The sequence below is a fragment of the Lithobates pipiens genome, unplaced genomic scaffold, assembly GCF_037356315.1.
Source record: "Lithobates pipiens isolate NorthernLeopardFrog02 unplaced genomic scaffold, aLitPip1_a1.2 Scaffold_18, whole genome shotgun sequence".
Lineage (NCBI taxonomy): Eukaryota > Metazoa > Chordata > Amphibia > Anura > Ranidae > Lithobates > Lithobates pipiens.
In genome coordinates this window covers 619,608,515-619,630,100 of record NW_027507758.1, presented here as the reverse complement: position 1 = coordinate 619,630,100, position 21,586 = coordinate 619,608,515, and the positions used below count along the sequence as shown (strand labels likewise).

At 45.5% G+C, this 21,586-nt stretch overlaps 1 protein-coding gene across 1 annotated transcript in view; it reads left to right on the top strand.

Annotated features, from left to right (window-relative positions):
* LOC143986851 (uncharacterized) overlaps positions 1-19,940 on the top strand; it is a 111,828-nt gene extending 91,888 nt beyond the window's left edge. The window contains exons 17-22 of the mRNA XM_077485260.1: positions 11,331-11,472; positions 11,589-11,686; positions 11,776-11,997; positions 12,087-12,308; positions 15,469-15,664; positions 18,108-19,940. Coding sequence (XP_077341386.1) covers positions 11,331-11,472; positions 11,589-11,686; positions 11,776-11,997; positions 12,087-12,308; positions 15,469-15,664; positions 18,108-19,369 — 2,142 coding nt within the window. The 3' untranslated portion in view covers positions 19,370-19,940. The remainder of the gene's footprint in view (positions 1-11,330; positions 11,473-11,588; positions 11,687-11,775; positions 11,998-12,086; positions 12,309-15,468; positions 15,665-18,107) is intronic.
* Positions 19,941-21,586: the final 1,646 nt, after the last annotated feature.

Genomic DNA, 21,586 nt, shown 5'->3' with positions numbered 1-21,586 from the left:
TGGGAGGGCAATCAAGGGGTTAAACCTTTATTAGGGGGGGTATGGGGCTACCCTGGACCTAAAGGGGCCTAACACTAGCTGCCCTGACACTTTTTACAGTCACAACTGACACTAAATGCAGTGATCAGTAAATAAATGACCACTGCAATTAGTGACACTGTGACTGGGGGGGGGGGGGGGGCGGGGGCCGATCGGGGGGTGACTGGGGTGAAAAGTGTGCCTATGTGTACCTATGTGTCAGTGGACTGTTGGTGCACTTACTTGGATGTCTTCACTCCGCGGTGTCTTCACTCTTTATATATATATATATATATATATATATATATATATATATATATATATATATATATAAAGAAGGCCAGTATGGTGGCCTGAATTTATGGGAGGAGCCCGGGGGGTATTTAACCAGCCCGTTCCCCTGTGGTCTTTGTCGGTTTCCTGTGCGCGATATCTGTTACGTCAGAGCTCTAGTACCGACTATTCAAGACTAAGCGTTTGTGAGTTTCCGTGCTCGTGAGTTCCTGTATTTGTTAGTACCATCTTTATGAATTTGTGTTTCGAGTTCTGTGTTCGTGAGTTTCCGCGTTCATAAGTTGTCATCTTATCGTACAGCGTATCTGGTTCGGCTGTCGCAGGTAGGGCTTCGGCTCCCATTTTTTCATTTCATGCACGGTAATTGCCATGTCACTAAACTGTGATATCCAAAACTCACGAATTACTCACAAACATTTCATAACCGTAAAGGGGACCTCTCACCCGCACGTGTTTGCAACCAAACACCATTTGTTACCATGCTTCACAAGACGGCTCGTAGTCGCTCGCTTGTGACACACCGGTCGATGCCACATCAGGCATTCATTTCGCAAAAGTTTCAATCATTTTCAAATCATTCTGAATCGTTCCTAATCATTTCTAACCATTTCCAATCATTTCTAAACCATTTCAAATAGTTTCTAACCATTTCTAAAGCATTTGAATCATTTCTAATCATTTCATTAATTTCTGTCACATACCCTCGCTCCGATTCGAATCCAGTCGCATCTTCGATGCACCGATTCGCTCCGGTGTTCACTTGACGGTTATAGGTTCGGTCACTGATTCTTGTCTTTGTCATGGCATATCATTTCTTGTCACATATTACGCTCCAATACGAATCCAGTCGCGTCTAAAGATGCACCGATTCACTCCGGTGTGCCCAGTTGTTTGGCCTCATTTCAGTACATGCTCCAGAGACGGATTCACTTGTCAGTCGTAGGTTCGGTCACTGATTCTTGTCTTTGTCATGGCATATCATTTCTTTGTCACGTATCACGTTCCGACACAAATCTAGTCACATCTAAGCACTAATTTGTCTCGGCGTGCCCCAGGACAAGCCACATTTCAGTACATGCTCCAGAGTCCGTTTCGTGCTCAGTCACAAACAGTGGCATGGCGATCCGGGCCTCTGTCATGGCAAAACAAATCATTTCACTGTCACGTACCGTGCCCCAATTCGAATCCAGTTGCATCCGTGATGCACCGATTCGTCCCGGTGTGCCCCAGCTATCTGGTCTCATTTCACTACATGCTCCAGAAATCTGGCTCGTTGTCAGTCGCAGATATGGTGCTACCGATCCGTATCTCTGTCAGGGGTTTCAAGTTGCATTCATTTCATTCCCATTTATTGGGACCCGGTTCTAATCCACTCGCATCCGTGATGCACCAATTCGTCCCGGTGTGCCCCAGTTGTTATTTGGCCTCATTTCAGTACATGCTCCAGAGTCCGGTTCGTTGTCAGTCGCAGTTTGCAGCTCATCGATTCGTGCCTCTGCCATGACAATCATTTCATTCAGTTCATCATTTCACTGTCACATACCGCATCCCGATTCAAAAACAGTAGCATCCGAGATGCACCGATTCGTCCCGGCATGCCCCAGTTGTCTTGGCCTCATTTCATTCTGTATTCCACAGTCTAACTCGTTGTTTGTTGCAGTTGGCGCATACCAATTCATGCCTATATCACGGCAAAACATTTCACACACTTATTGCTTGAGTCTAATCCACTCAAACCAACAACGCATTGATCCGCACCCATCATTTCAGCCTTACTGGTATAGTTCAACCGATTCATATCGGATTAATTTCATACACTCTACGATCGCTTTGTATCAGATCTATTTCATAAAACCAATTCGTATAGGATTCATTTCATACTTACAACCGATTCATATTGGATTAATTTCATACACTCTACGATCGCTTTGTATCAGATCTATTTCATAAAACCAATTCGTATAGGATTCATTTCATACTTGCAACCGATTCATATTGGATTCATTCCATACACATTCAAGAACAACTTCTTGCAATCGTTGCAAGTACGCATCCAATCACAAACTTCTTGCAAGCGCTGCAAGTACGCATCCAAGCACAACTCCCTGCAATCGTTGCAAGCTCGCATCCAAGCACAAACTTCTTGCAATCACGCATCCAAGCAAAGAATTCTTGCAATCGTTGCAAGCACACATCCAAGCATAAGCTTCTTGCAATCGTCGCAAGCAAATGCCCAGGCACAAACTTATTGCAATCATTGCTGACACACAGTTCTGGCTAGCTCAGTACATTGCTTTAGGAAAGGCCTGGATACTTTCCTAAATGTACATAATAATAAAGGGGTACTAATATTATAGGTAAGTTGATCCAGGGAAAAATCACCCTCAAAGCCTATCAGACGGCCTGGAGGGCCTTCAACGAATTCCTGACACACCATTCCTAGGAAACTTCAAACATCAAGCAGATACTGGCCTTTATCTCATACTGTTATACCCAGCTGGCCCTATCCCACAACACTATTTGGCTATACCTAGCCAGCATCCAACATTTCTTGTCCTTATGGGATCCCGTGAAACCTTCCTTATTCACATCCCACGCAATTCGAGTCATGCTACGTGGCATCCAGAAACTCCAACCGGTGGTTAGCGCCAAACGCTTACCCATAACAGGTGACATCCTTAGGGGTATGTCGACCATCCTGACTACCTCTCCATTTGGTCTCCCCCCCCCAGTATGGTCCTACAGGCAGCCAGGTATTTAGCCTACTATGGATTCTTGCGACCTGGAGAGTTCACCTGCACATAGTCCACTACAAAGATCACTTCGTCCTTCACCTAGCGGTTTCTTAAACCCAGCAAGTAGGCTCTGGGATAGACATCCACCTTTTACAGAACCGATAATAGCGGGTGTCCAGTTGCCACACTCAACCAACTGTTGTCACTACTGCCCCAACAGCCGGACTCCAGTCCCCTTCTACCTTTTCCTGTTAAGCCCTTGAGTACCTGTCAGTTCATGAAACACATGAGGATACTTCTTCGCAACTTTCACCAGAACCCTAGCCAGTACTTCGGTCACTCCTTCCGCATTGAGGCAGCATCCCGTCACGGGGGCCCAGATCATGTCATTAAAAGACTGTGCCTGCTTCGCCCGGTACATCCCCAACCCACAAGTAGAAATGGCTAAGGCATTTACTAAGCTCACTCAATGACCAAACTCAAATTAATAAAGAACTATCCCCTACTTGAATGTTTTTGCCCCCTTATTTTGGTATACCGTACGTTAGACCAAGGCACACTTTCAGGTCCATTTCATGTGGTAAGTTTTATGTTAACTCTGAATGTTATCCATATCCGTATCGGCCATAGAGCTCCAAACCATAAATAAGAAGGCCAGTATGGTGGCCTGAATTTATAAGAGGAGCCCGGGGGGTATTTAACCAGCCTGTTCGCCTGTGGTCTTTGACGGTTTCCTGTGCACGATTCCCATCCCCTTTTTAGGGCATTTCTCAAAGTATTCATACTCCTCAGAGATTACTCATTTTACCTCATTTCATATTTTATTTCATTTCATTCCTCATTTCTTATCTAGGGTATGCCCCCTTATTTTGGTATACCGTACGTTAGACCAAGGCACACTTTCAGGTCCATTTCATGTGGTAAGTTTTATGTTAATTCTAAATGTTATCCATATCCGTATCGGCCATAGGGCTCCAACCATAAATATATATATATACGTGATTCTGCACAGAGTGGCCGTCCCGTAGTAGTAAATCTGCTGTGGGGTGGTCGCTAAGCAGTTAATAATAAGGGGGCCCTTAGATAAGCCCCCAAGGTACAAAAAAGACCAGACACACACGACTGATCCCAATGGTGCTCAAAGCCGAATGAAAGCACCCTGAGCTCTCATCGGCTATATAAGGGAAGTGGTGGAGATGGTGGTGACATCATTAACCACATTTGGCCATATCTGGTCAATTTGGACCAAACCATCTGCTCATCCCTACCTCTCACCTTAGCAGTCTCTTATAACATGCAATTGAACAAATTAGAAAGTAAAAAATGTACTAGATAATACCAAACAATGAAACTGTATAAAATCATTATAGTTTATTGGACAAAATTCCATAAAACATCATAAAAATTTGTTGTACTGACAGAAAATGCCTAATCTTCATCATATTAATATATTTGAACACTCTGTATTATTCCACATGACCTTATTAATGACAACAGATTTTGTGTATTACAGAACGACAGCCATGTGGATGTCCCAATGTGTTTCAATGAAGTCTTCTTCAGGGGTAGAGGGATACATATACATATACATATATATATATAGAGGATGCAAAGTTTAAGTGTGGTCAGCCACGTCTAATTAAAGCAGTCCATATATTGTCGGTCTCTCTGCCGTGCGCTACCCCTGCCCACAAAGAACGGGGATGCATGCAAGGAATGCCTAGACTATCCCCACTAAAGACTTTGTGGGGCCCACGTTATACAGGCTTAAAGAGGAAGTAAACCCTGATGGGTTTACTTCCTCTTTGATTCCCTACAAAGGTAAAGCATAATGGACTACTATGCATTGCATAGTAGTCCATTATGTGTCACTTACCTGACACAGGAGCCAGCGAAGTCACCGCTGTCCCCTTTAGTTCCGAGCGTCCATCTTCTTGGTGGGTCTCCGTGGGTCTCGCTGCTCCGGTGCTGTGATTCGCCGGAGCAGCGATGACGGCACTCCCGCGCAGGCGCACGGGAGCCGACACTCGCGGCATATCGCCGCGATCTGCGACTTACCCAGTGCGCCTGCGCGCCGCTGTCTACGGCGCATACGCCGGCTGTCTTCAGGTAAATATCTCCTAAACCGTATAGGTTTAGGAGATATTTCTTGGACCTACAGGTAAGCCTTAATCTAGACATGGCCACTGTGACGCACCCGCAGCCTGCAGACTCGCCATAACCAGCCCTTAACCCCTCAATCACGAGACAAGCCAAACAGGTGTTGAGGGTTAAACACGCAGAGCATAAAACATTTATTAAGTATCAAACATACACTTTTTAACACAGTTAGGGACACTCCCCTTAGCCTTGTCATAGAGGGGGTAGGCGACAAGGAAGAACCAATGGAAACTCAACACTTGTATATTCAAACAACTACAGTTGAAACACATGAAGGGATTATGATAACAAGGCAGCCCCTCCTTACACATCCCCTGCTGAGATGTGTCTCCAGACCTTTGTCTACATGCCATGACCCAACACAATTAAACGCGGGGGGGGGGGGGGGGATGGGGGAGAAGGGATGTAGCATTACATTATCTCAATGTCAACTTGTCCCCAAGTCTCGTAGCCCCACACTTTGGGAATACCGCCATCTTGTATATGCCTTTATTAAAAGTACATTGTTTGTGGAATAAAAGTATATATTTAGCCCGACCGGGCCAATAGGTTTAGGTAGCCAGAAACGACTCCACAAGCCCAGCCACAGATACCGCGTTCACCCGGTTTCCGGTGAACTGGCGACTGCGGACACAAATGTCTGGAGGTGGCATCTTCTCCAGGTGGTGGGCCATAGTCTGTGGGTAGGAGGCGAGCCCACAGCCCCTTCCAAAACACACAGTGGCAGTGGGTTCTGTCACAGTCATCTTACTACAAGCTGTGTAGTGTACGTCAATTATATGTCAATTATACGCTGAAGCATATAATGGTAACTCCCAGTTTTAAGAAAGTGCAATACTGGAAGCTACCATCATACTACTCGAGCATATAATTGGCGGACAATTTAGTCCCATCTGTGGGAAACAGTAGCGATGTGACCCATTGTAATGGTAGGTGTGGCCAAAATGCTCTGGGAGGGCCTTAAAGAGGAATTCTAAAAAACAGGAGCAGCAGGGTTCAGGTGGGCATTACACACAGGGTTCAATAGGGCACTATGCACAGGGTGCAGGGTTTAGGAGTACGGTATACACAAGGTGCAGGGTTCAGGAGTGTATTCTGCACAGGGTGCAGAATTCAGGAGTCTATTATGCACATGGTGCAGGGTTTAGGAGTACAGTATACACAAGGTGCAGGGTTCAGGAGTGTATTATGCACAGGGTTCACAAGTGTATTATGCACAGGGTGCAGGGTTCAGGAGTGTATTATACACAGGTTGCAGGGTTCAGGAGTGCCTTATGCACAGGGTTCGAGAGTGCATTACACATGGGGTTCATGGGTTGGATAACATACAGAGTGAGGGGATCAGGAGCATACTACACACAGGGTGCAGGGTTCAGCAGTGCATTATGCACAGGAGGCAGGGTTCAGGAGTGCATTTCACACAGGGTTCAGGAGTGCATTACGCACAGGGTGCAGAGTTCAGGAGTGCATTACGCACAGGGTGCAGAGTTCAGGAGTGCATTACGCACAGGGTGCAGAGTTCAGGAGTGCATTACGCACAGGGTGCAGAGTTCAGGAGTGCATTATGCCCAGGAGGCAGGGTTCAGGAGTGCATTTCACACAGGGTTCAGGAGTGCATTACGCACAGGGTGCAGAGTTCAGGAGTGCATTACGCACAGGGTGCAGGGTTCAAGAGTGCATTACGCACAGGGTTCAGGAGTGCATTACGCACAGGGTGCAGGGTTCAGGAGTGCATTACGCACGGGGTGCAGAGTTCAGGAGTGCATTACGCACAGGGTGCAGAGTTCAGGAGTGCATTACACACAGGGTGCAGAGTTCAGGAGTGCATTACGCACAGGGTGCAGAGTTCAGGAGTGCGTTACGAACAGGGTGCAGAGTTCAGGAGTGCGTTACGCACAGGGTGCAGAGTTCAGGAGTGCATTACGCACAGGAGGCAGGGTTATGGAGTGCATTTCACACAGGGTTCAGGAGTGCATTACGCACAGGGTGCAGAGTTCAGGAGTGCATTATGCACAGGGTTCAGGAGTGCATTATGCACAGGGTTCAGGAGTGCATTATGCACAGGGTTCAGGAGTATATTACACACAGGTTGCAGGGTTTAGAAGTGCCTTATGCACAGGGTTCGAGAGTGCATTACACATGGAGTTCATGGGTTGGATAACATACAGAGTGAGGGGATCAGGAGAGTACTACACACAGGGTGCAGGGTTCAGGAGTGCATTATGCACAGGGGGCAGGGTTCATGAGTGCATTACGCACAGGGTGCAGAGTTCAGGAGTGCATGACACACAGGGTGCAGAGTTCAGGAGTGCATTACGCACAGGGTGCAGAGTTCAGGAGTGCATTACGCACAGGGTGCAGAGTTCTGGAGTGGATTATGCATAGGAGGCAGGGTTCAGGAGTGCATTTCACATAGGGTTCAGGAGTGCATTACGCACAGGGTGCAGAGTTCAGGAGTGCATTACGCACAGGGGGCAGAGTTCAGGAGTGCATTACGCACAGGGGGCATAGTTCAGGAGTGCATTACGCACAGGGGGCAGAGTTCAGGAGTGCATTACGCACAGGGGGCAGAGTTCAGGAGTGCATTATGCACAGGAGGCAGGGTTCAGGAGTGCAGTTCACACAGGGTTCAGGAGTGCATTACGCACGGGGTGCAGAGTTCAGGAGTGCATTACGCACAGGGTGCAGAGTTCAGGAGTGCATTACACACAGGGTGCAGAGTTCAGGAGTGCATTACGCACAGGGTGCAGAGTTCAGGAGTGCGTTACGAACAGGGTGCAGAGTTCAGGAGTGCGTTACGCACAGGGTGCAGAGTTCAGGAGTGCATTACGCACAGGAGGCAGGGTTATGGAGTGCATTTCACACAGGGTTCAGGAGTGCATTACGCACAGGGTGCAGAGTTCAGGAGTGCATTATGCACAGGGTTCAGGAGTGCATTATGCACAGGGTTCAGGAGTGCATTATGCACAGGGTTCAGGAGTATATTACACACAGGTTGCAGGGTTTAGAAGTGCCTTATGCACAGGGTTCGAGAGTGCATTACACATGGAGTTCATGGGTTGGATAACATACAGAGTGAGGGGATCAGGAGAGTACTACACACAGGGTGCAGGGTTCAGGAGTGCATTATGCACAGGGGGCAGGGTTCATGAGTGCATTACGCACAGGGTGCAGAGTTCAGGAGTGCATGACACACAGGGTGCAGAGTTCAGGAGTGCATTACGCACAGGGTGCAGAGTTCAGGAGTGCATTACGCACAGGGTGCAGAGTTCTGGAGTGGATTATGCATAGGAGGCAGGGTTCAGGAGTGCATTTCACATAGGGTTCAGGAGTGCATTACGCACAGGGTGCAGAGTTCAGGAGTGCATTACGCACAGGGGGCAGAGTTCAGGAGTGCATTACGCACAGGGGGCATAGTTCAGGAGTGCATTACGCACAGGGGGCAGAGTTCAGGAGTGCATTACGCACAGGGGGCAGAGTTCAGGAGTGCATTATGCACAGGAGGCAGGGTTCAGGAGTGCAGTTCACACAGGGTTCAGGAGTGCATTACGCACAGGGTGCAGAGTTCAGGAGTGCTTTACGCACAGGGTCAAGGGTTCAGGAGTGTGGGTAATGCACTCCATGTGTGGCATGCTAATCTATTTAATAACCAAAGTTGGTTGTATACATCTCCTAGGGTTTTTTCCCATCTAGGTCCTTCAAAGTGTTTCAAAGAACCTGAGGTAGTGGGATATTTGGGGACCCACAAAACCTGTCATAAAAATTCCTGAAATATTTCCTACCATCTAGAATCTTATAAATGACTTGGTTTTAATGCAACTAAGTATATGATTGGTATACGGTGGGGTGGGAAGGTTAGTGATACACCGTGAACTGAATTTCTCTTTTAATGTGGAATATATTGTGAACACATACTAGATCATGTTGTATTTTTTATGTTTTATATGAATTTGAACACATTCATGGAATTTTAACAACAGGTGTATGTGTAAACAAAATTTGTCACGTTTAGGGTTCATTTACACTTGCTTCAACTTTAACACATATTAAAGCGCCTACCGCTGCAACATGCTTTTTTTATGCTTTGATAATGCTTCAGTGGTGCTTTTTTGAAGCTTTAATGCAGCTTGGCAGATGCCCCGTGTGTGTGTGTGTGTGTGTGTGTGTGTGTGTGTGTGTGTGTGTGTGTGTGTGTGTGTGTGTTGATATCTCATACCTGCAATTTCTCCAAAACAAAGCTAAGCTAAAGCCTTTCAAAAACTTTAGGTACTGTACTTCAAGCGAGCTTTGCCATAGACTTCTATGGAGGCTTTGAAGATGCTTTGAAGCACCAGTAAAGTGGCATGGGGTATCAATTTTGAGGCAAAGCCAAAGCAAAGCAAACGCATGGTGTAAATAGGACTGTAAGCTAACCATTTTATTTAGTGACAGGAGTTTTGACTGGCTTTTAGAGAGCTTTAACAAAGCTTTATCTGAAGCCATGTTTTGAAGCAAGTGTAAACGAGCACTTAGAGTCCCATATATGTGAATTTTATGTTAACCACTTGCACGCCGATGTACGTCCATTTTTTGAAGAGGGATATCTCGGTAACGGCAGCAGCTGCTGCCACAACCAAGATATTCATCTCTTCAGGCGCCGGTCGTGTGTACGATAATAGTGGTGTCTGCGGCGGGTTCACTGCGAGATCACCGCTATTGGCGGCGGGAGAGGTGACACCCCTCCCGGCGCCCTCCGCCGCTTACCGGAGCCGTCGGGTCCTTTCCTGTACTGGGTATGGAGACGAGTGAGGCTAAGATGGCCCCCACTCGTCTCTATACCATAGGAGGGCGGAAGTGATGTCACTTCTGCCCATACCTCTTAAAAGGCACATTTTTTCAATGTCATTTTTTGAAATGACTTTATTGCATTTAAGTTCAAATATGAGATCTGAGGACTTTTTGACCCCCAGATCTCATATTTAAGAGGACCTGTCATGCTTTTTTCTATTACAAGGGATGTTTACATTCCTTGTAATAGGAATAAAAGTGATCCATTTTTATTTATTTTTTAAAACAGTGTAAAAATAAATAAAATCAATTAAAATAAATAAGAAAAAAAAAAAAAGTTTTTAAAAACACCCCGTCCCGACGAGCTCACGCGCAGAAGCGAGTGCATACGTGAGTAGCGCCCGCATATGAAAATGGTAGTCACACCACACATGTGAGGTATTGCTGCGATCGGTAGAGCGAGAGCAATAATTCTAGCCCTAGACCTCCTCTGTAACGCAAAAAGTGCAACCTGTAGAATTTTTTAAATGTCGCTTATGGAGATTTTTGAGGCTAAAAGTTTGACGACATTCCACGAGCGGGCGCAATTTTGAAGCGTGACATGTGGGGTATCAATTTACTCGGCGTAACATTATCTTTCACAATATGAAAAAAAATTGGGCTAATTTTACTGTTTTTTTATTCAAAAAAGTAAATTTTTTCCAAAAAAGTGCATTTGTAAGCTCTTGTACACACGGTTGGAGATTCCGACGGAATGTGTGCGATCGGACCGTTTTGTCGGATATTTCGACTGTGTGTGGTCTCCATCGGACTGTTTCCGTCGGAGTATCCAACGGACCAAGTTGTCCAACTTGTTGGTAAAATTTTCCGATCGGACATACTCCGATCATGTGTAGAGAATTCTGATCGGACAAAGTGCCACGCATGCTCAGATCAAATTCCTACATCAAAGCTATTGGCTACTAGCCTGAACGTAGTCCCGTCGTAACGAAATAACGTCATCACGTTCTGAACGGAAAGGATTTTCCGACAACTTTGTCCGACCATGCGTATGCAACAGTTTCGGACAAAATCCATCGGACAAAATCCGACGGATTTGGCTGTCGGAATGTCCGACTGCGTGTACAAGGGCTGAGACCGCTGCACAAATACAGTGTGAAAAAAGTATTGCAATGACCGCCATTTTATTCTCTAGGGTGTTAGAAAAAAAAACAATATAAAATGTTTGGGGGTTCTAAGTAATTTTCTAGCAAAAAAATGTTTTAAACATGTAAACACCGAGTCTGAAAAAGAGGGCTGGTCCTTAAGTGGTTAATTATCCAGTAACAGACAAGGGATGTGTCTGGATGGTGACTGTATCATTGTGTGTGTCAGGTTCCTATAAGGTGTCAGGATGTCACTGTCTATTTCTCCATGGAGGAGTGGGAGTATTTAGAAGGACACAAGGATCTCTACAAGGACGTCATGATGGACAATCAGCCGCCCCTCACATCACCGGGTAAGAGGAGACTTTATTGTAAAGGAGAGAGCAGTACGGAGGCTCCACCTAGATCCCCCATCATCTGATAAACACATAGAAACAATGTATTCAGTCAGTGTGTGTGTTTCCTACAGATGGATCCAGTAATGGGAACCCACCAGAGAGATGTCCCCGTCCTCTGTATTCCCGGGATTCCACACAGGAAGGTCACACCATTCCCCACCATCATCAGGTAGATGAGGAACAATCACTGATAGTATCATTAGGATCTGTACATTATCTGCATTGTTACCATTGATGTCATTTTCATTATATATTCAGAGTGGAAACCTGAGAGATTCTAAAGTTGATATTAAAGAAGAGATAAAAGAGGAGGATGATGAGGATGGGATAATGGAGGAGTCTCTAAAAGAACACAAAGATCTGTACCAGGACACCATGGTGGAGTCATCCAGCTACAGAAACCCACCAGAGAGATGTCCCCGTCCTCTGTATTCCCAGGATTCCACACAGGAAGGTCACACCATCCCTCACCATCATCAGGTAGAGGAGGAACAATCACTGATAGTATCATTAGGATCTGTACATTATCTTATTTGTTACAATTTATGTAATTTTCATTATATATTCAGAGTGGAAACCTGAGAGATTATAAAATTGAGGATAAAGAAGAGATAAAAGAGGAGGATGATAAGGATGGGATAATGGAGGAGTCTCTAAAAGGACACAAAGATCTGTACCAGGACACCATGGTGGAGTCATCCAGCTACAGAAACCCACCAGAGAGATGTCCCCGTCCTCTGTATTCCCGGGATTCCACACAGGAAGATCACACCATCCCTCCCCATCATCAGGTAGATGAATGACAATTATTGGTAATTATGTTTTAACTAGTTGCTGACCGCCGGCCGTCAAATGACGGCCAGGCGGCGCAGCTATTGTGGCGGGAGGCCGTCATATGACGGCCTCCCGTTTAAACAGGGATGCGCGCGATCGTGCGCGCGCATCCCTGTTTCTTCGGTGGCGGCGTGTCACGGAGACACCGCTCGCCACCGAAGGGGGTGAACAGCCATTCGCTATGGCTGTTTACCACGTGATCGGCCGTGATGAAGTCACGGCCGATCACAGATGGTCACACCCCCTACGTGCACGGCGCATGCGCGCGAGCGCGCTGCGCGTGCACGTCGGTGGCGGCGTGTTCCCCGGGAACACTGCTCGTCACCGACACTGGTAAACAGCCATTGGCTGGCTGTTTACCCACGTGATCGGCTGTGATCCTTTCACAGCCGATCACTAAAAATGTAAACAAACCGCGGTAACGGGATGTTACCGGGTTCTCCTCCTCACACACCGATCGTGTGTGAGGAGGAGATTGCGGTAACATCTCGTTACCGCATACAGTGTACACCAAACATACTGATTGCCCCCCCCCCCCCCCAATAAAGAGGACCTGTCACCACCCCTCATAGTACCTGTCAATCACAGTCCATCAGAGTACCTGTCACAGTCCATCAGAGTATTTGAGTACCTGTCACAGCCCATCAGAGTACCCGAGTACCTGTCCCAGCCCATCAGAGTACCCGAGTACCTGTCCCAGCCCATCAGAGTACCCGAGTACCTGTCCCAGCCCATCAGAGTACCCGAGTACCTGTCCCAGCCCATCAGAGTACCCGAGTACCTGTCCCAGCCCATCTGAGTACCCGAGTACCTGTCCCAGCCCATCTGAGTACCCGAGTACCTGTCCCAGCCCATCTGAGTACCAGAGTACCTGTCACAGTTCATCTGAGTACCCGAGTACCTGTCACGGCACATCAGAGTACTCGAGTACCTGTCACGGCACATCAGAGTACCCGAGTACCTGTCACGGCACATCAGAGTACCCGAGTACCTGTCACGGCACATCAGAGTACCCGAGTACCTGTCACGGTACATCAGAGTACCCGAGTACCTGTCACGGCCCATCAGGGTACCCGAGTACCTGTCACGGCCCATCAGGATACCCGAGTACCTGTCACGGCCCATCAGGATACCCGAGTACCTGTCACGGCCCATCAGGGTACCCGAGTACCTGTCACAGTCCATTAGAGTACCGAGTACCTGTCACAGTCCATTAGAGTACCGAGTACCTGTCACAGTCCATTAGAGTACCGAGTACCTGTCACAGCCCATCTGAGTACCCGAGTACCTGTCACAGTTCATCTGAGTACCTGTCACCGCCCTTCAGAGTACCCAAATACCAGTCACCAAACCATCAGAGTACCTGTCACCAGGCCATCAGAGTACCCAAGTACCTGTCACCAGGCCATCAGAGTACCCGAGTACCTGTCACCAGGCCATCAGAGTACCTGAGTACCTGTCACCAGGCCATCAGAGTACCCGAGTACCTGTCACCAGGCCATCAGAGTACCCGAGTACCTGTCACCAGGCCATCAGAGTACCCGAGTACCTGTCACCAGGCCATCAGAGTACTCGAGTACCTGTCACCAGGCCATCAGAGTACCCGAGTACCTGTCACCAGGCAATCAGAGTACCCGAGTACCTGTTCCAGTCCATCTGAGTACCCGAGTACCTGTCACAGTCCACCTGAGTACCCGAGTACCTATCTCCAGCCCATCAGAGTACCCGAGTACCTATTTGCAGCCCATGTCTCATAGAATATACGTTGGGGTGTTTACTTTCCAAAATGGGGTCATTTTGTGGGTAATTTTACTGTCCTGGTGGTCCAGGACCTTCAAAAGTGTGATGGGTAGGAATGAAATAAGATGTGTCATTTATGCTCCTAGAACGCCTGAACGTACTACTTCAATGTTTGGCCTCTCTATGTGGCCAGGCTGTGTAAAAGTCCTACACATGTGGTATCGCCATACTCGGGAGGAGTAGCAGAATGTATTTTGGGGTGTAATTTTTGCTATATACATGCTATGTGTTAGAAATATCTTATAAATTGACAATTTTGTGTAAAAAAAAATGCGTTTTAATTTTTTTCCACATATTCCAAAAACTTCTGGAAAAAAATTAACCATTCAAAAGACTCATTATGCCTCACAGATTATACGTTGGGGTGTTAGCTTTCCAAAATGGGGTGATTTTATGGGAAATTCCATTGTCCTGGTACTCCAGGGCCTTCAAAAGTGTAATAGGTGGTTGAGAAATGAGATGCGTCATTTTTGCTCGTAAAACGTCTGAAGGTACTACATCGATGTTGGTGCTCTGTATGTGGCCAGGCTGTGTAAAAGTCTCACCCATGTGGTATGGCCGTACTCGGGAAGAGTAGCAGAATGTATTTTGGGGGGTAATTTGTTGTATGCATATGCTGTGTGTGAGAAATAACCTGATAATATGACAATTTAGTAAAAAAAAATTTAAAAAAATAAAAAATCTTCATTTTGCAAAGAATTGTGGGAAAAAATGACAACTTAAAAAAACTCACCATGCTACTTACTTAATACCTTGGGATGTCTACTTTGTAAAAAGGGGTCATTTGGGGGTATTTGTACTTTCCTGACTAGTTAGAGTCTCAAGAAATGAGATACACCTGATGTACTGAAGGCCTGATCAGAAGTGATGAATTTTCAGTGATTGGCACCATAGATTGTAGACTCTATAACTTTCACAAAGACCAAATAATATATACTAATGTGGGTTATTTTTACCAAAGATATGTAGCAGTATAAATTTTGGCCAAAATTTATGAAGAAAAATTACTAATTAGCAAAAATGTATGACAGAAACGAAGAAAAAAGCATTTTTTTCACAAAATTTACGTTTTATTTTATTTATAGCACAAAAAATAAAAAACCCACTAGTGATTAAATACCACTAAAAGAAAGCTCTATTTGTGTGGAAAAAAGGACGCAAGTTTCATATGGATACTGTGTTACATGACTGAGTAATTGTCATTCAAAGTGTGAGAGCGCTGAAAATTGGTCTGGTCAGGAAGGGGGTGTAACTGCACTGTACTGAGGTGGTTAAACACAGCATGTTTGTTACAATAAATGTTAATTATATATTCAGGGTGGAAACCTCGGGGATGATAATATTGTTATTAAAGAAGAGTATAAAGAGGAGAATGAGGAGTATGGAGTGATGAACATGAAAGTTGAGGATGAAGTAGAAGAGACGTATGTGAGGGATGATCAGCAATATACGGAGGCGGCTGGCATGATGAGGACATTCAAAGAGGAGGACACTCCTACAGAGATCAGCACAGGTGAGCCATAATATATTCTTCTCTTATCTCTGCTCTGTTACTGCACACTGATTGGTCCAGAGTAATGAGGGGGATAAGTGATATCAGCCAATAATAAGTTGATAATTGTCACCTCCCTGTAGTGATACCTGTCCTGCATATTAGATCTTTTCTGGAAAAGGGTCCTGCGCTACCTTGGTGTGATGAATTTTTTGCCTCGTTTTTAAGGTTGTCAGGGAACTGCACCTGACAGTCTCATTGGTTGTTAAGGAGCCAGCACTTGCTGGCGTCTTAACAACCGATGACTTATTCCCGTTGTCAGCCCAGGATTCTCAGCCAACAGCAAAATATAAATAAATCACAGAAAACTAAAGCATAGGGGGTCACCCTACAATCTATACCAGGCCCTTCCGGTCTGGTATGGATTTTAGGGGGGACCCCAGGCAAAAAAAAATGGTGTGCCCCCTCCCCCAATCCATACCAGGCTGTCATCCGAGCATGCAGCCTAGAAGGCTAGGAAAGGCAGCGACAGGTGTGAGGCTACCTTCCTCTTGCCCCATTCCAGGCCTCATGCCCTGGGATGGGAGGGTACTTTGCCATGTTAAAAAGAAAAAGAGCCTCTTCCCTATAACACTGCGGGCGAGGGGCTTATCAGAATCTTTAAGCCCCCTTTAACAATACGGGGGCCCCTAGATCCTGGCCTGCCATGTGAATGAGTAGGGGTACATAGTGCCCCTACTCATTCACAACAAAAAAAAGTAAACAGTAAATAAAAACACAACATGTTTTTTTTAAAAGTCCTTTATTCAAAAATGTGTTTAACCACTTCAGCCCCGGACCATTTTGCTGGTCAAAGACCAGACCACTGTTTGCGCTTCGGCACTGCGTCGCTTTAACTGACAATTGCACGGTCGTGCGACGTGGCTCCCAAACAAAATTGATGTCCTTTTTTTCCCCACAAATAGAGCTTTCTTTTGGTGGTATTTGATCACCCCTGCGGTTTTTATTTTTTGTGCTATAAACAAAAATAGAACGACAATTTTGAAAAAAACGCATTATTTTTTACTTTTTGTTATAATAAATATCCCCAAAAATATATAAAAAAACATTTTTTTCCCTCAGTTTAGGCCGATACGTATTCTTCCACATATTTTTGGTAAAAAAAATATCGCAATAAGCGATTATTGATTGGTTTGCGCAAAAGTTATAGCATTTACAAAATAGGGGATCGTTTTATAGCATTTTTATTAATATTTATTTTTATAATTAATTTTTTATAATAAATTTTTTTTTTTTTACTAGTAATGGCGGCAATCAGCGATTTTTATTGTGACTGCGACATTATGGCGGACACATCGGACATTTTTGACACATTTTTGGGACCATTGTCATTTATACAGGAATCAGTGCTATATAAATGCAGTGATTCCTGTGTAAATGACACTGGCAGTGAAGGGGTTTACCAGTGGGTGGCAGTGTAGGGGTTAAGTGTTCCTAGGGGCACGTTACTAACTGTTGGGGGCTGGGCTTTCATTTAGTGAACACTGATCTCTGCTCCAATCACATGGAGCAGAGATCAGGGTCACTAGTTGCTAGGCAGAACAGAGGAATGCTGTTTACAACGGCATTTCTCCGTTCAGCCGCCCCGTGAGACGATCGCGGGTATGCCCGCGGCGATCGAGTCCGCGGGACCCGCGACCAGACTCACAGGGGTCCCGACCGGCACGCGCTCGCGATGGCGGGGCGGCAAAATATAAGGGACTTACAGATGCCTGCCGGTGCCTTTCTGCCGATGTACATCGGCGTGCGCCGGTCGGGAACCGGTTAAAGAGTCCCCGCTGTCTCCACTGCTGAATGTGTCACTTCCTGCTTCAGCCAGAGGTTTGGCTCAGCTGAACAGCCATTTAGTTAGGCCGTTTTCCCAACCTCCGAATCGGCAACCTCTGGGAGCTCACCCCTGTTTATGTAGATTCTGAGGTTCATCTGCCTGTATTAGGTTGTGTTTTTCTCCCAGTTACAGTAGCACAGATATAATAATAACATAGATTGTGCCTTGGCCCCTCTTCTTGTAGCTGAAGGGTAACATAAAACACTGATTTGGGATGAACATTAAGGAGGAACATAAAAACCTGAAACACATCTTTTCTGTAGAAAATACTTCCCTAAGAAACTCTCCAGTGCTGCGTATTACCAGAAGCCAAGGCCTATGGTCACTCGTTCTATGCTAAAGGGTCTGCAAGTCTAAACTTTGAACCTTTTGATTATCAGAGATCACTTGAGTGCCTACTGTAAAAGTGATCTGGAAGGAGGACCAAAAGCCCTTTGACTGAAAAGGGACGGTTTTCCAGCTGGTTGGAAGATCTAGAGAACATCTGCTCACTCATGTTTCCCTGATCTAGATGGAATCTTGATTTAAGTGAATGAGTCCTTTCATATATAACGATCATGTTTTTATATTTTCCAGGCCATGCCATAGGGAAACCCTCAAAGGATCGTCTCGCTTTATCTCCAGGTTGTAAAATGGAAGCTGAGGACATCACAGGAGATTGTGCTGGAGAAAAGACCACGAGCTCAGCTATAGATGGAGGACCTCACAGTGTAGATGGACCACTGAATGCATCTGACTCTGAGAAGCTTCATTCCTGTTCTGAGTGTGGGAAATGCTTCCTTCATAAAACAGAACTTGTCATACATTGCAGATCTCATACGGGCAAGAGACCAATTTCCTGTCCTGAGTGCGGGAAATGTTTTTCACGGCAATCAGACCTTGTTAGACATCAGAGATCTCACACGGGGGAAAAGCCGTATTCCTGTCCTGAGTGTGGGAAATGTTTTTCGCAGAAATCGGGCCTTGTTATACATCAAAAACTGCACACATGGGAGAACCAAAATTCCTGCCCTGAATGTGGGAAATGTTTTACAAAAAAAATCGACCTTGTTATACATCAGAGATCTCACACTGGGGGGAATCTGTATTCATGCCCCGTGTGCGGGAAATGTTTTTTACACAGATCACGCCTTGTTAAACATCAAAGAATTCACACAGGGGAGAAGCCGCATTCCTGCCCCGAGTGCGGAAAATGTTTTTCCGAAAAATCAGGCCTTGTTGTACATCAGAGATATCACAGGGGGGAGAAGCCGTATTCCTGCTCTGAGTGTGGGAAATGCTTTTCACGGTTATTCTGTCTTTGCGCACATCAGAAGACTCACACAGGTGAGAAGCCATTTCCCTGCTCTGAGTGCGGGAAATGTTTTTTACTCAAATCAGGCCTTGTTGTACATCAGAGATCTCACACAGGGGAGAAGCCATATTCTTGCCCTGAATGTGGGAAACGTTTTTCAAAGAAATCAGCCCTTGTTGTACATCAGGGATCTCATACGGGGGAGAAACCGCATTCCTGTCCTGAGTGCGGGAATTTTTTTTCACGGAAAACAAGCCTTGATAGACATCAGAGAATGCACACGGGGGAGAAGCCACATATGTGCCCTGAATGTGGAAAGTGTTTTACATGGAAATCACAATTTGATATCCATCAGAGAACTCACACAGGAGTGAAGCCATATTCTTGCCCTCAGTGTGGAAAATGTTTTTCAGATAAATCACACCTTGTTAGACATCAAAGATTGCACACCAGGGAGAAGCCATATTCTTGTCCTGAGTGCGGGAAATGTTTTTCACGGAAATCAGACCTTGTTATGCATCAGAAATCTCACACAGGGGTGTAGGGATGAGTTGCACATTCCTGGGTTCAGTTCCTGGTAGGTTCCCCGGAACTGCTCCTAAGTTCTGAATGTTAATCCAAAATCCACTAAAGTCAAGGGAGCAAACATTTTCAAATCAGTTCAGGCCAATTTAATATTTAATTAGCAAGATATTGTCTAAGGCAGTGATGACGAACCTTGGCACCCCAGATGTTTTGGAACTACATTTCCCATGATGCTCAACTACACTGCAGAGGGCAGGAGCATCATGGGAAATGTAGTTCCAAAACTTCTGGGGTGCCAAGGTTCGCCATCACTGGTCTAAGGGCATGGGGAGCTTGGCACTGATTTCGCTGACCCAGATATGTTCATGCCCATGTGCAATCAATGAGGTTACCCTGAATACCCCAACCCTATCATTTGTGGCAAGTTTCTGTTGGGAGCCAATGCATCAGTGTTTTTTTTTTTTGTGGTAGTTTTTTTGGTAAATTGGCAGGCATTGTTCATAGTTAGTGACATGGCTCACTGGACAATGTGATTTATTAATTATTAACATTGTTGAGTTTTTTTTTTTAAATAAAAGACTTGCTGCGTGTGTGTGCGTTTGTAGTTAAGTGCTTCTTTACCTGCCTTCCTCAGCAGTCAGCACAGGGCCCTTTAATCGCTATTATCCAAAGTGTCCTGGGCTCCCATAATCCCCTGGACTCCTGGACACGTCCATAAAAATAAAATTTGCAGCTCTTTCCACCTTCTGGGCTTCTATGGGGCCGTGCCTGATGAAGCAGCGGTCACTGCGTTGGCTAGCTGTGATCGGTGAGCAGGCCATCGAAAAGGGCATAAGGACAAGCAGCATATAAGTCCCAGTCACATTGGTAGACATTGTCCAGATAGATGTGCCAATACAGCCATTGAAGTGGTGTGGCATTGCTCACAGCTCCTTGAACTGCTTTACCAGAGACTTCTGCAGCAAAACCTATTTGCTGTGGGGTTCCAGTCCTCAACTACCAGGGCTATCCACTGCAGCCAGTCCCCTGACAAAAGAGAGAGAGACTGTTCTCTCCCAGGGCACCATAAGTATGGGCAGCACAGTGGTGTTGTGGTTAGCACTCTCACCTAGCAGTAAAAAGGGTCGCTGGTTCAAATCCCAACCACGACACTACCATGTCTGGAGTTTGCATGTTCTCCCTGTGCCTGCGTGGGTTTCCTCCGGGTACTCCAGTTTCCTCCCACAATCCAAAGACATGCAGGTAGGTTATTTGGCTTCTGTCCAAAATTGTCCCTAGTATATGAATGGGGACCTTGGATTGTGGGCTCCTTGAGGGTAGGGACCAATGTGAGTGTGCAATGTTCAGGGAAAGGGACAATTGTAGACACTCACTCAGGTTGAACTGGATGGACTGGTGTCTTTATTCAACCTTACTAACTATGAAACTATGAAGTATTTGCCTTCATTTTCAGTACATGGTCTACATAGTTTGTTTGCCAGGGACTCTTTCTCTTTGCCATATCATTGTTTATCTCCACCTAGTGGGTAAATGTAAGAATTGTTGCTGGTATTTCTGTTCCCCTCTTTGGATACCATTTCTTTATAACCCCCAGTTTAACCAATTAAGGACCGAGCCTCTTTGCAAAATTTGTTGTTTTACAAGTTAAAAACATTTTTCTTTTTTTGCTAGAAAATTACTTAGAACCCCCAAACATATTAAAAAAAAAAGTCTAACACCCTAGAGCAGTGATGGCGTACCTTGGCACCCCAGATGTTTTGGAACTACATTTCCCATGATTCTCCACTACACTGCAGAGTGCATGAGCATCATGGGAAATGTAGTTCCAAAACATCTGGGGTGCCAAGGTTCACCATCACTGCCCTAAAAAATAAAATAGCGCCCGCTCGTGAAATGGGCGACAAACTTTTACCCTTAAAAATCTCCATAGGCGACGTTTAAAAAATTCTGCAGGTTGCATGTTTTAAATTGCATTAATTGTAGGGCTACAATTATTTCTCTCGCTCTACCGATCGCGGCGATACCTCACATGTGTGGTTTGAACACCGTTGTCATATGCGTTCGCTTCTGCACGCAAGCTCGTCGGGACAGGGAACGGTTAAAAAAATTTATTTTCTTAATTATTTTACCTTTTATTTTTTTATTTTTACACTGTTCTTTTAAACATCCCGTGTCATAGAAAAAAAAAGCATTACAGGACCTCTTAAATTTGAGATCTGTGGTCAAAAAGACATCA